Here is a 14,499-nt window from a genome sequence, read left to right on the forward strand (position 1 = left end):
AATGAAGAGAAGGAATCCTGTCAACAAAGTGCTCCAGGGCTGTACTTTCCTTCCACAATGCTGGCTCCACCTCCTGTGGGGCGTCTGATGTTTCTGACCTGCACTGTGAAAGGAAAGGAGAAGTCTGGTTAACAGAGTGCTCAGGAACTGGTTTGGACTGGGCAAAGGCCCCTCCCTCCTAAGAGAACAAAGGATTTTGGGGTATATGTAGTGGGACCCTGATCCCAAGAAATTAGATCCCTTTTGGAACAAGAAGAAACCTTTACTGAGGAGCGGAACCTGAAGAAACTGAGGAGAGACTATCCCTAAGCTGAAGTGCTGCTTGGGGGTTTGACCTGCAGTGGTTTGCCTGACAGCCAAAGGAAGGAGAAGAGACTTTGTGTGCTTATTTCAAATTGTAAGGATCTCCAAGGGCTTGGAACAGAGCTTGCCTCCTGCTGAAGTCTCAGGGACAACAGACTTCAACCCCCAGCTCCCCAGAGTTCTTTGGAAGTGCCTGCTGCTGTTTTGGACCTTCTGAGGGACTGTGTGTTGCAAGGACCTGGAAGCGCGACTCAACAAAGCCGAATCGTGTTGCCGTTGCTGCTGCTGCCGTCGCACTTCTGAACAAGGGTGTCGCCGCTGGAGGTGTCGCACTGCACCGCATCGAGAGAAGTGTCTCGCAACGAAGAGGAAGCATGTCGCCATCGCTGCTGCCTGCCGTCGCACTTCTGAACAAGGGTGTCGCCGCTGGAGTTGTCGCACTTCACCACATCTAGAGAAGAGTCTCGCAACAAGGAAGAAGCGTGTCGCCGTCGCGGTTGCTGCCGTCGCACTTCTGAACAAGGGTATCTCCGCTGGAACTGTAGCATTGCACAGCATCGGAGAAAGCGCCTCGCATCCCCGAGAAGCGCGCCACCGTCGGAGCTGCTGCCGTCGCATTTCTGAACAAGGATGACGCCGCTGTAGTTGTCGCATCGTGCGGAAGCTTCACACATCGTGGGAGAAGAGTGTCACAGTTGGAGCTGTTGTCGTCGCACTTCTGAACAAGGGTGTCGCCGCTGCAGTCCACGCATCAAACCGAGAACTTCTCGCATCCCCGGAGAAGCGTGCCGCAGCTGGAAGATCTTCACGTCTTTATTTCTTTGCACCAGAACTTTGCCGCATTTCCATCGCTGCGACATTGCTTGTCGTGGAAGCGCAACGCATCGTAAGGTACATTGACGCAAAGTGTCGCCTCTTAAGAACTAAACTAAGCTAAAAACTACCATCTTAAAGTAATAGTATTGTGTATTTTTGTTGTTTATGGTCTTGTGGTAAATCTATATAAAGCATACTTATTTTGTATATAAAACCTGTGTGGTGTCCATTTGTAGTGTTGTCACTGGATTACTGTATGTGGTCACAAATGCTTTACACACTGCCTCTGAGATAAGCCTGTCTGCTCGTGCCAAGCTACCAAGTGGGTGAGCAGGGGTTATTTTAGGAGTGTACCCCCTTACCCTGACTAGAGGCAAGGGTCCCTATTTGTCACAAGTACCTACCTGTGCCAACTAGAGACCCCCAAATCTAACATTGGTGGTCAGCGGTGAGGATTCTGGACTTGCATTTGTGACTTATGTACAGTGATTGGTGAACACTACTTAGTGAGTGCAGACCATAACGCAACCATATGCTTTTTGGTAGATTACTTTTTGGGATTTTCTATTTTTGCCAAGAACTGCCAAGTAACCACCATGAGTAAAGCAGCATCCATAGCATCTGTTGATTTGTATTGGGAGGACAGAGAGAGATGTAGGGTGCATGAAATGGAGCTGGCTAAGCTCAAGTGGAATGGAGAACTGGAGTTGGAGAATAGGAAATTGGCCCTAGAAGAAAAGAAAATGCAAATGGAGCATGACTTGATAATGAGGAAGTTTGATATGGAGCTCGAGAGGCTTGAGGCCATGAGTGTCTCAGCCCAGCAACAAGAAATGTATGTAGCTCAGAGAGTGAGCTTTGCTTAGTTGGAGGTGGAATCCAGCTCAGATGGTGGCAGCAATATTCAGTTATCTAGTGCTGGGAGAGTAGTACACGCACCCAGAGGCATGGCACCTGACTTGAAGGAGGGGGTTAACATACACCAGGAGGTTCAAGGACATGAGGTAGCTCCAGTAGTGCGCAGTGTCCCTGAGGGGAATAGGGTAACTGGCGCAGGGGTTCATGGTCCTAGTGGCGGGAGGGACACTCTACTGACTCTAGATGAGAGGTGCAGGGAGAGGGGTTCCCCCAAAATTGAAGTCCTGGTATGTGAGTGTGAAGACCGCCCAGAAGAGTGTGGGTTGTGTGACAGAGACAGTCAGATACTGTCTTGCCAGTCTCAGGAGAGTAGTGTGGAGTTCGTGTGTGAGGCACTGGATGGTGAGGTGAAGGATAGTTTGGTTAACCCTTGTAGGGGGCTGTGTGATCCAATTGTGAGAGAGCATATTGTAAGTCCCTCTTTTCCAGAGCTATGCCAACACCTGTTGGAGAGTGAGTTCTCTGACCCCAGGGAGCTCACATTGGAGGCAGACCTTTTGGTGGATTCCAGAGGGCCTGGAGAGCATTGGGGAGTGACCCCGTGGGGAGTGGCTCAGGTATCTTCCAACCCAAAGTGGTGGAAGTGGTGCAGAGTAGCCCAGCTAGGTCCCATTGTAGTGGGAGGGGTGTAGGGGCTCACGTCCTGTCTCAGTGGAGAAGGAGGGAGTGTGGGGCTGCGTGTCCCCAGGTGCCCGAAACCCAGTCTCAGAGCCTGGATGGTTCTTTAAGGGAACACCAGGCGGGGAGCCTAGGCTGTCCTGATGTGTCACCCGTTGAGGGGGATCCCCTAGCGTCTGGTGAGCGGGGAGTGTCTGTAATCAGACCTCCATCAGTTCTGGTGCCGCTCCAGTTGGGAGGGTACAGAGGTCCAGACTGAGAGGTGAGAGGGGGAAAGAGTCCCCAGTGGAAGAACCAGTGGGTCAGGGGCCAGCCAGCAGGGCTGCGTCCCCAGTGAATGACCATGGTGACACCACTTCTGTCCTGGGGGATCTTCGCACCCTGTCAGATGGACAGGGGTCGGGAGATCTGCGCCAGGCAGACTGTCACACGACACATGAGTTATGTGTCACCCTCGGGGGGGGGGCCTAGGTGCTCCCAATGAAGTCCAGGATTTGGTCCCAGGGTTGAGAAGCCAGGTTCAGGTGTTGTCTGACCTGGAGGATGGGACAACTGTAATCAGTGTCCTGACCCATGTTGCTTCTAGGGGTACCACTCCAGTTGGGAGTGTGCAGTACTCTGGAAGGGGGTGCAGAGGGAGGGAGTCCTCGCCTCTGACCCCGGTACAGCCTGAGGGTTTAGGCCCTAGGTTGGAGAGCCAGGTTCAGGTGTTGTCTGACCTGGAGGGAGGTACATCTGTAATCAGTGTCCCTACCAGTCTGTCTTCTTGGTGTACCACTCCAGGTGGGAGGGTACAGCCATCTGGAAGGGGGTGCAGAGGGAGGGAGTCCCCGCCTCTGACCCCGGTTCAACAGAAGGGTTTAGACCCTGGGTTGGAGGGCCAGGTTCAGGGTGTCCCCCCTGACCTGGATGCCCAGTTGCAGGATAGAACCCCTGAACTAGTGGGTGAATTGCGCAGGACACACACCACAGGTGCCCTGGCAATTCTGTAAGGGAGTACCACTCCAGGTGGGAGGGTACAGACCCCCAACAAGGAGGAGGAGGACCGGGTGTGGGAAAGCCCACCCCAGTCTCTTGTCCAGCCGCCGGGTACAGGCCTGGGGCTGGTGGGTCAGTGCCAGGATGTCATACCTGACCTGACAAGAGCGAGAATGGACAAAGGGTGCCAAGCACCTGGGGCTGCTGCCCCCCGCTCTCTGATGCCACAGAGGTTTGAGAGCCCTAAGAAGCATAAGGCCTGGGTCTCATCCCTGACTACTGTCAGTAGCCACTGTGGCATTTTGCTGTCTGTCTGTTGGGACACACCTGTGAGCCAGTTAAGGTTAGGTGCTGCACAGGTGGTGTCCACAGGTGAGGAGAAGGGTTCCTCTTGGATTGGCTTGGTGGGCCCTGAGAGTATGGGCAGAGGAATAGAAATGGGTTCAGATTGGCGTAGAACTGGAATATGCCCCTGCTGTTGCGGGCCAGGCCAAGGTTCTATCGCCCAAAGCAGGGAAGCCCATCAAGGTAGTGATTGGTCTACCCTGCGTTTTGGCTGGAAGGGGGTTGTGTTGGACTTGGCTCCTTTTGCAGGGTCATCCCTGAACTTTTTGCCTTCCTCCTGTATTTTGTCTGACCTGTTTTTGTTGGTTTTATGACTCTGGGCACTTTACCACTGCTGATCAGTGCTAAAGTGCATATGCTCTCCCTATTGTAAATGAATGTATTGATTAGTGATTCCATGATTGACTGATTTGGTTTACTTGTCAGACCCTAGTATACTGCACTGAGTGTGCCCAGGGCTTGTAAATCCAAATGCTGCTGGTGGGCTTGCAGCACTGGTTGTGCCACCCACAGAAGCAGCCCTGTAAAATGTGTCTAAGGTCTGCCATTGCAGAGCCTGCGTGCAGTCTGGTACTGTCATGCTGACTGGGCAAGTGCACCCACTTGCCAGTCCTTAAACCTTCCCTTTTCTTCATATCAGACACCCCTATGGTAGGCCCAAGGGCAGGGTGCATTGTAAGTATAAGATAGGACATGCCCTGATGTGTGTGGCATGCCCTGATAGTGAATTACAGCCATTTTCGTGTTTCACTATTGCAAGGCTACCTGTTCTCCATAGGCCAGAATGGGCTGTTAGATTATTACATGTTTGTAATCTTAACTGACTCAGAGAACATGGTAGAAATTCGAGTTTAGTATGCCTGAACACAGAATGATAAAATACATCTTTTAGTGAAGGTGGTTTTAACATTCTGTGTTTGAAAATACCACTTTTAGAAAGTAGGTATTTTCTTGCCTAACCATTCAAACCTGCCTCTGCTAGGTTGTGTATTCCTTTGTCTGGTTTCTGTGAGTGACAGGGCTGGAGGATTCCAAGAGACAGGATGAGTCAGCCCAGTGGTGAACAGAGAGATCTGCATCCAGATGGGTAGGAGGAGTTGCACCTGGGACTTGAATAGGGCTGTGCCTGCCTTCCACAATGCTGGCTCCACCTCCTGGGGAGCAGCTGATGTCTCTGCCCTGCACAGTGAATGAAGATAAGGAATCCTGTCAACAAAGTGCTCCAGGGCTGTGCTTGCCTTCCACAATGCTGGCTCCACCTCCTGTGGGGCATCTGATGTTTCTGCCCTGCACTGTGAAAGGAAAGGAGAAGTCTGGTAAACAGAGTGCTCAGGAAGTGGGTTGGACTGGGCAAAGGCCCCTCTCCCCTCAGAGAACAAAAGATTTTGGGGTATAAGTAGTGGGACCCTGATCCCAAGAAATTAGATCACTTTTGGAACAAGAAGAAACCTTTACTGAGGAGCGGAACCTGAAGAAACGGAGGAGAGACTATCCCTAAGCTGAAGTGCTGCTTTGGGGATTGGCCTGCAGTGGTTTGCCTGGCTGCCAAAGGAAGGAGAAGAGACTTTGTGTGCTTATTTCAACTTGTAAGGATCTCCAAGGGCTTGGAACAGAGCTTGCCTCCTGCTGAAGTCTCAGGGACAACAGACTTCAATCCCCCCAGCGTTCTTTGGAAGTGCCTGCTGCTGTTTTGGACCTTCTGAGGGACTGCGCGTCGCAAGGAGCTGGAAGCGCGACTTAACGAAGCCGAAGCGTGTCGCCGTCGCTGCTGCTGCCGTCGCACTTCTGAACAAGGGTGTCGCCGCTGGAGTTGTCGCACTGCACCGCATCGAGAGAAGCATCTCGCAACGAAGAGGAAGCGTGTCGCCGTCGCTGCTGCCTGCCGTCGCACTTCTGAACAAGGGTGTCGCCGCTGGAGTTGTCGCACTACAGCGCATCGAGAGAAGAGTCTCTCAACGAGGAAGAAGCGTGTCACTGTTGCTGCCGTCGCACTTCTGAACAAGGTTGTCGCCGCTGGAACTGTCGCATTGCACCGCATCGGAGAAAGCGCCTTGCATCCCCGAGAAGCGCGCCACCGTCGGAGCTGCTGCCGTCGCATTTCTGAACAAGGATGTCGCCGCTGTAGTTGTCGCATCGTGCGGAAGCTTCATGCATCGTGGGAGAAGAGTGTCGCAGTTGGAGCTGTTGCCGTCACACTTCTGAACAAGGGTGTCACCGCTGCAGTCCACGCATCGAACCGTGAACTTCTCGCATACCCGGAGAAGCGTGCCGCATCTGGAAGATCTTCACGTTTTTATTTCTTTGTACCAGAACTTTGCCGCATTTCCATCGCTGCGACATTGCTTGTCGTGAAGCGCAACGCATCGTAAGGTACATTGACGCAAAGTGTCGCATCTTAAGAACTGAACTGAACTAAGCTAAAACCTACCATCTTAAAGTAATAGTATTGTGTATTTTTGTCGTTTATGGTCTTGTGGTAAATCTATATAAAGCATACTTATTTTTGATATAAAAACCTGTGTGGTGTCCATTTGTAGTGTTGTCACTGGATTACTGTATGTGGTCACAAATGCTTTACACACTGCCTCTGAGATAAGCCTGTCTGCTCGTGCCAAGCTACCAAGTGGGTGAGCAGGGGTTATTTTAGGAGTGTACCCCCTTACCCTGACTAGAGGCAAGGGTCCCTATTTGTCACAAGTACCTACCTGTGCCAACTAGAGACCCCCAAATCTAACAGTACTCCTATACCAGCTGAAGGCCACAGTTATTTACCTGAGATCCTCAGTCTACTCCCTCTGCCATGTTTGGACTCATAATTCTGATTGGCCACTTCGCTTTCCCTTGAGCTCTCAGGCTCCAAAAAATAGCAGAATTCTCCTAGCACACCACTTAGCCATCGACTCCCATTTATTTGTTACAGAAGCAATTTACTCTCTATATTTAAACATAGAATTACTTGGCCTTGCCATGGAATTACCTTCACATTTTAGGCATGACATTTTATGGCGTCCACTTCTAAAAAGTAAGGTGAAACTCTCTGCCCAGCATACCTTGGTGATCGCAGCGTGCACCTCTGTGGAAATAGTGGAGCATGTTCACCAAGGGTGGCATTGGGTCGAAATGAAACACATTTGTATTGCATGTATGTTTGAATGTTTAGAAGTAGCCTGTGAATCTACTCACAGTTTGTATGGTACCATTGCCCCATCTTATCTATTCCATGTTCTTTCCTCCTTCAGGCTCTGCCGTATGTGGCGCTGTTGATTGTCATGCTGTTTTTCATCTACGCTGTGATTGGTATGCAGGTAAGAGGCGAATTGCATGAGTGGCTCTCCTCTTTGAATCACCTAAACCCAATGATGCTCTCTGTTGAAATGTAAGAAGCATTAGGAAGGTGCTAAAAATGTCCAGAAATATTAGTTATTCTAACAACGCCTTGATTCATTTAACACTCCCCACATCCAACCTTCCTTCCAAACATTTTGGTATCCCACCCTGTTTAGCACATACATGCCCCTACTCACACATGATCTTAATTATCATGTGTATAACAATGATATATGCAGCATGAAGGCCAGGTCTCAGTCTTGAGAACACCTACATGCTTAGGTATAAAAGAAATCCTGTTCAAGTTGAACAGACCTAGGGGGATAGTTAGGCAAAACATACACCCCAATTGAGTCCATCAATTGTAGCTTTCTGGTTTTTAATAATGTCCTGTAAAAACAACAGAGGCAAATCTGTCCAAGACCCTAGACCCTAGAACACATAGAAATATAGTATAGCGCTGTGCCACATGGGCTCATCTGGTATAATGCCCTAGACAATAGCATACAAATTAGGCTTACAATCTCCCCCTGCTTATCTTTGTGATGCACTGGAATCCACAATGGCTCGTGTTCTACAAGATCTGTTGCAGTTGGTATGAAAGAGAAACTCTGTATGATTTACTGTTGAAATAAGTATGTCATGATATTTGTATTGCACAAGCCTAGTTTGAACTACTGAGAAAATATACATAGGAAACAATTATTAAAATGAGTGTGGCGATGTACCAATAGATCAAAATCCAGAGTCAAGCATAACTATCACACTTGAAAGTTCAATTAATAATTCATTCTTTAATATTTTTGTGAAGTTATATACTTTTTTTTGGCTTTTCTTTTTCCTTATTTATCCAATACAATGTTCATGTACGTGACATTATGACATCCTAACATGATATAGCAGATTTATACAAGATTAATTCATGATTTAGAATTTATCAGACATTAATTTTTTCTGCTTTCAATTGTGTTGCAAAAATATCAAACAAAATTAATACATAATAAACATGGCTATTTTTATCTATTCCAGTCTACGCGCGTTTCGGCGATCAGCCTTCCTCAGGCAGCCATGATATTCAAGAATTCCTAAAGCATAATAAAGAAAAAGAATAATCTATGACCAATTGTACATCTACCGCATATTCAAGTGCATTTGATAAAAAAATGGCCCTATATCGGCCCTATACATATATACATTTATACATTTATATACATTTCGATCTCATCTTCCTATTTACACATTGATATTTAAGATAATAATCATCTCAGATCAAAAAACCAAGTGTATCTCAATCAAACATTTTTACAGTTGTAATCCATTCCCATGGCTTATGTTAACGACAAAAATATTGCACCCATAGCAGCTAGTGACCCAGTAAACCTAGTGTGCCTCAATTAAGCATTACTACAGTTTTAGTCTATTCTCTTGGTTTGTGCTAACGTCTGAAGTGTTGCGTCCATGGCGACTAGTGACCCATTAAAGATGATAAATTATATCATATCAGTCGCTTCATATGCCTAAAAACAACTGGAGACTTCAACATAACTTATTAACCAAACTAACCGGTAATTTTTGTACTAGGCTGTCATTGTTACCTGATGAGTATTGAATGTATCTGCTATCAAGGTTCCCTCTGCGCAGCAGATGTTCATCGCTATATTTTTGGTGGCGTTTTGAATTACCACGTACTATATATCCATACGTTTTTTTCGGAGTTGTTCTACTAAAAAATAAATAAACGATAAAACAGATTGGTATAGTATTTAACACCAGAATGAAACCGAGGGTTACCTATCTAGATAACTCAAAAGCACTTACTTACGGCAACAAAGTTGTTGTACGCGTCTTATCGTGTTGTTCTGAGTTCAGATGTAAAAATACAGTTGGAGTGGCTCCCTTCAGAACTTGCAGCGTGTTTACGCGGGTTCTATTTAGGGAAATATGGCAAGGGAGCCACTCAAACTGTATTTTTACATCTGAACTCAGAACAACACGATAAGACGCGTACAACAACTTTGTTGCCGTAAGTAAGTGCTTTTGAGTTATCTAGATAGGTAACCCTCGGTTTCATTCTGGTGTTAAATACTATACCAATCTGTTTTATCGGTTATTTATTTTTTAGTAGAACAACTCCGAAAAAAACGTATGGATATATAGTACGTGGTAATTCAAAACGCCACCAAAAATATAGCGATGAACATCTGCTGCGCAGAGGGAACCTTGATAGCAGATACATTCAATACTCATCAGGTAACAATGACAGCCTAGTACAAAAATTACCGGTTAGTTTGGTTAATAAGTTATGTTGAAGTCTCCAGTTGTTTTTAGGCATATGAAGCGACTGATATGATATAATTTATCATCTTTAATGGGTCACTAGTCGCCATGGACGCAACACTTCAGACGTTAGCACAAACCAAGAGAATAGACTAAAACTGTAGTAATGCTTAATTGAGGCACACTAGGTTTACTGGGTCACTAGCTGCTATGGGTGCAATATTTTTGTCGTTAACATAAGCCATGGGAATGGATTACAACTGTAAAAATGTTTGATTGAGATACACTTGGTTTTTTGATCTGAGATGATTATTATCTTAAATATCAATGTGTAAATAGGAAGATGAGATCGAAATGTATATAAATGTATAAATGTATATATGTATAGGGCCGATATAGGGCCATTTTTTTATCAAATGCACTTGAATATGCGGTAGATGTACAATTGGTCATAGATTATTCTTTTTCTTTATTATGCTTTAGGAATTCTTGAATATCATGGCTGCCTGAGGAAGGCTGATCGCCGAAACGCGCGTAGACTGGAATAGATAAAAATAGCCATGTTTATTATGTATTAATTTTGTTTGATATTTTTGCAACACAATTGAAAGCAGAAAAAATTAATGTCTGATAAATTGTAAATCATGAATTAATCTTGTATAAATCTGCTATATCATGTTAGGATGTCATAATGTCACGTACATGAACATTGTATTGGATAAATAAGGAAAAAGAAAAGCCAAAAAAAAGTATATAACTTCACAAAAATATTAAAGAATGAATTATTAATTGAACTTTCAAGTGTGATAGTTATGCTTGACTCTGGATTTTGATCTATTGGTACATCGCCACACTCATTTTAATAATTGTTTCCTATGTATATTTTCTCAGTAGTATTTACTTTAATACCCTAAGATAGGAAACTAGATTAGGGGTACCCTTGTTATGTTACATATTACAAGCCTAGTTTGAAAACAGCATCCCAGAGGTTAATACCAGAGATTCTCTCTGATGAATAGTTGGCATGGTTAGCATGTAGCAGTAAATGCTCTCTGTGGTTTGCATGAGGAGAGTGCTATGTCTTCCAGTTCTATTAGCTTCAAAACAATGAATAATTAATGTGTCAGGTTCTAGCATCTGCAAAGATGTTCATGACGTCTGGATAAACACCTGGAAAATGTAGGACTAACCCGTGAACCTAATAGGAACCTGTGTAATATGTATGGTGCATTCATAGAGAAGTGCATCAAAGTATTACACCATCAAACTTTTGAACATCTCGTTACATAGAATAAACATTCCTGGATGGCAATCAAACCACTTAAAGTGAAAACAGGCCCTGGCCCAATGATCTGTAAACCATCAAATGTTTGCATTAACATACAATATAATCTTGTGACTAGACAAACCTTCAATAAATATGATCTTTACTGCATTGGCTAGTGGGTAACCACTGACAAAGAGGAAGCTCCAAGTGCATGGAGTGATATGGAGCCCTCTGATACGTGATATGACATTTTGCCTCTTGTTTAAATTACACAGAAATATCTCTTTATGATGATGGTGATAGAGCAGGGTTTCTTGAATCTCAATCTCAGTAAAATCATCAATGAAAATCCCCCTACTGGTCATATGGACCTTCGATTGTTGACTTGAAGCGTAAGAAACCAGCTATCATCGACAATATATTTCGAATACAGTGAAACTGATGTGGCTCCCCAGGAATGACAGAGAGTATGGTGTTCAAACCTTAAGGGTTTTATGAATTTAGTACAGATTACAAATTAAATCAGTCAGCAAAATTGAAAGAAAAATATTGTAAGTATAAACATATTTAAATGATCATGCAGTCTGAATTTGAATATCATAAGGAAGAAAATGCAAAACAGGATCACATACAGCAAGCAAAATATCAATCAACTAAGCAGGTTCTATAAAGGAACTTCCCTATTCTAAATAAAGCATTGAAAGGGGACATTCTATGAGGAAGGTGTCAACATCAGATGAACCAAGTTTAACGTTCGAGGTGAAAGGGTGAGTGCTCAAGCATGAAGCTTAACACTCTGGGCAGGGGAAATCAACCAAATCGAGAAGAAGTCTTTTCTCAGTGAAGTCAAGACAGGGTCTGCTCAACTATTCTAAAGAACACACAATTACAGCATGAAAGAAAAATCTAGACAGCTTCTTCATATCAGTTTCCACCAATTCAACCAATCCAAAGACCGTGTTTTCTGGGAGCAGGTAGACTTCCTAATTTCCCATCTCTCAACAAAGGAGCAATGATCTGGGAGACCTTGGATGTGACATCAGTTCGGTCTGCCTAGTACAGGAAGATATTACGTTTCAGCATCCATATCTGAGAATAATTTCTAATTAAAATTCAGTTGTCTACCAGTCTAAAACAATAAATAATAAGCTTATTCTAACTTAATAAGATAAATGATAAGACATCTGCAGAGAAGAGAAAAAACAAGACACTGGCAAGACATTTGATAAACTAGGATTCAAGTTATTTGGACCTGGTTACACCTTAAGCTGACTTAGTAGTAAAAATATATTCCAAACAGCTACACTTAACATGAAAATATAAGTTGTGATTACATTCCGAATATATATATTGCTATCACTAAAATATATGCAGCCACCTATTGTTGATTAATTAATGCAGTGCACACAGATTAATATGATTATCATATTATTGTATATAAAGCACAAGTATATAGGGCACTAAAATTATGCTTTGCCAATGGCCTTATACTAGATTATGGAGAATTCCAATAAACCTTGTGAGTCTGCCAGGCAAAGCGGACAGAAAATGTGCTTTTCCCCCTCTGTTGACTTTCGAAGAACTATACCAGTGCTTTGTGATCACTCCCGGCCATAGAGTAGTTACCGACTTACAAAGGTCAGTCAGTAATGATTCACAACGTGGCAGCATCACTTGACGGGCAGAGAGTGACAGCTGCCGGCTTCAGGAGGAAACAGCCACCCCTACATCTGCTTCATGCTCTCCCTGTGTTCCTTTATCAGATGGGCTAATTTATTCAATGCACCAGTCATCTTTAAGGCATAGAAGAGCAATGCTGGTACACTGCAAACGTTAGTGCAAAGATGGAGCTCTACTGCAGACCTTCATTCTTGCATTGAACATTCACAAGGAATAGCAAAAGAAATTTGGCTTCTTGTATGTTAACAAGGTATGGTATCTGTGACTTCTTATGAACAGTTCCTTCGCACCTTGCTGGATGATTACTTCCAGTGTAGTGCAAAGTCCAGAACGGATCACAGCAAGGACGCTGTACAAACACAGAACTACTCTGTGAAATAGACACGTGGCACATGTGGAATAGATCTATGAAAATGTGGTAAAACAGAGATTCTTCTCTGTATCATCATCACTGCTAGTACTTACACACTCCTGAGACAGGATATTCTCGGTCTATAAGATTTCAACTAATTATGTTCTATTCCATAGGTCTTTGGTAAAATTGCTATGGTGGATGGGACCCAAATCAATCGGAACAATAACTTCCAGACGTTCCCTCAAGCAGTGCTGTTACTCTTCAGGTCTGTATCCTCCTGCAGTGATTTTCCTTTGTGTGTTTTGGTCCATTGAGACAAATCACCCATGTGTCTATTATTTTACTGGTCATTGAAGTTGATGTTCCTGTCTGCCTGCACCCATTTGACCACTTTCACTTTCATTCTTGTGTACAAGTTGCCACCAAATTCTTAATCCCTTCACCAATTAGCCTTTGAATTTAAAGTTGAGATGGGATTGCCTTGCTTCCCTCGTCTATCAATTATAAGGAAAACTGAATGATATAAAATAGCTTTTCTGCTCTAATTATGGAGGTATATAGATCCTCTATTCCATTACGTTTATGTTGAGATGCTTAAAATGATCGTTTTTGACCTGGGCTTCTGGGGGCAGTTTCATAGGGGTTTGTTGAAAGGTCTGTTTTCACGGCTAAGGTCAGTTTCTCGCGACAAAGGGTATACAGTTTAATGTAAGATGATCTTGGGGTCAACGATGTAACATACATAGCACAAGAAGACCTTGCAGAGGGCACAGCTTCCACTTTCATATGTGCCCCACACCGGAGATGGTGTAAAATCCCATCAAAAGTGGGAGTTGGAAGGAGTGTTTCAAGACAAAGAAGAAGTATTTTCCTCCATTCTCCCTTTTCCAATCTCTCTATTTTTACATGAGGCAAGTGTCACTATACTATGTTGTGGAAAAGTATGTTTTTGAGGCCTTGCACCTAGTGGAGAAAGAGGACACAAGAACTGGAACAGGATGTACTACTTTCTGTTCCTGCGTCTCCTTTCTCCAGTAGGTGGAACAACAGAGCACAAAACTAGGACACTAAGGCAAGAACATACACAGCAATACAGGGGAGCTAATCAACTGTGCCCTACCAGCGCCTGGATATCCTCACTGGTGATAAGTAGCACTCTACAAATCTATTGATCGATCGATTGATTGATTGAGCAAGGTAACACAGATTGATAACATCAGGCCAATCAACTATAACTAGGTGTAAGGTACATTCTAACTTCATTGCTGGTTGCAAAAACAAATGTCGTGGATCACACACTCTTTTATAAAGAGAGACTACCATGCTGGTGTGAAGAGAACAAGCAACATGCCATCTTGTATTTAAAAGCTTGGCTCGTTTTTGCTATTGCTAAAGAAGCGGGCATGGCCCCAGGATCTTGAGGGCAGTGAACTGCTTTGAAACAAGGAACTGCGTTTCATCTGCACCAGGCTGTGTTGGATCAGCCTCCAGTGTGTCTTGTGCCAGAGGTGCTCCTAACCATTGGCCTGTCAGGATCTATAACCTGCTACTGTGATAGGAATGATGCTTTGAACAAGACTGTTGCGAACATGTAACACCTCAGTTTATTATGAGG

At 44.4% G+C, this 14,499-nt stretch overlaps 1 protein-coding gene across 1 annotated transcript in view; it reads left to right on the forward strand.

The window, feature by feature from the left end:
- The window catches only part of CACNA1S (calcium voltage-gated channel subunit alpha1 S), a 753,083-nt gene that overhangs the window by 574,291 nt on the left and 164,293 nt on the right, over positions 1 to 14,499 (forward strand). Inside the window, exons 31-32 of the mRNA XM_085643164.1 lie at positions 7,218 to 7,283; positions 13,058 to 13,149. Of these exons, the coding sequence (XP_085499290.1) occupies positions 7,218 to 7,283; positions 13,058 to 13,149 (158 nt within the window). The remainder of the gene's footprint in view (positions 1 to 7,217; positions 7,284 to 13,057; positions 13,150 to 14,499) is intronic.

Source organism: Triturus cristatus, chromosome 1_1, assembly GCF_964204655.1.
Source record: "Triturus cristatus chromosome 1_1, aTriCri1.1, whole genome shotgun sequence".
NCBI classification, from domain to species: domain Eukaryota; kingdom Metazoa; phylum Chordata; class Amphibia; order Caudata; family Salamandridae; genus Triturus; species Triturus cristatus.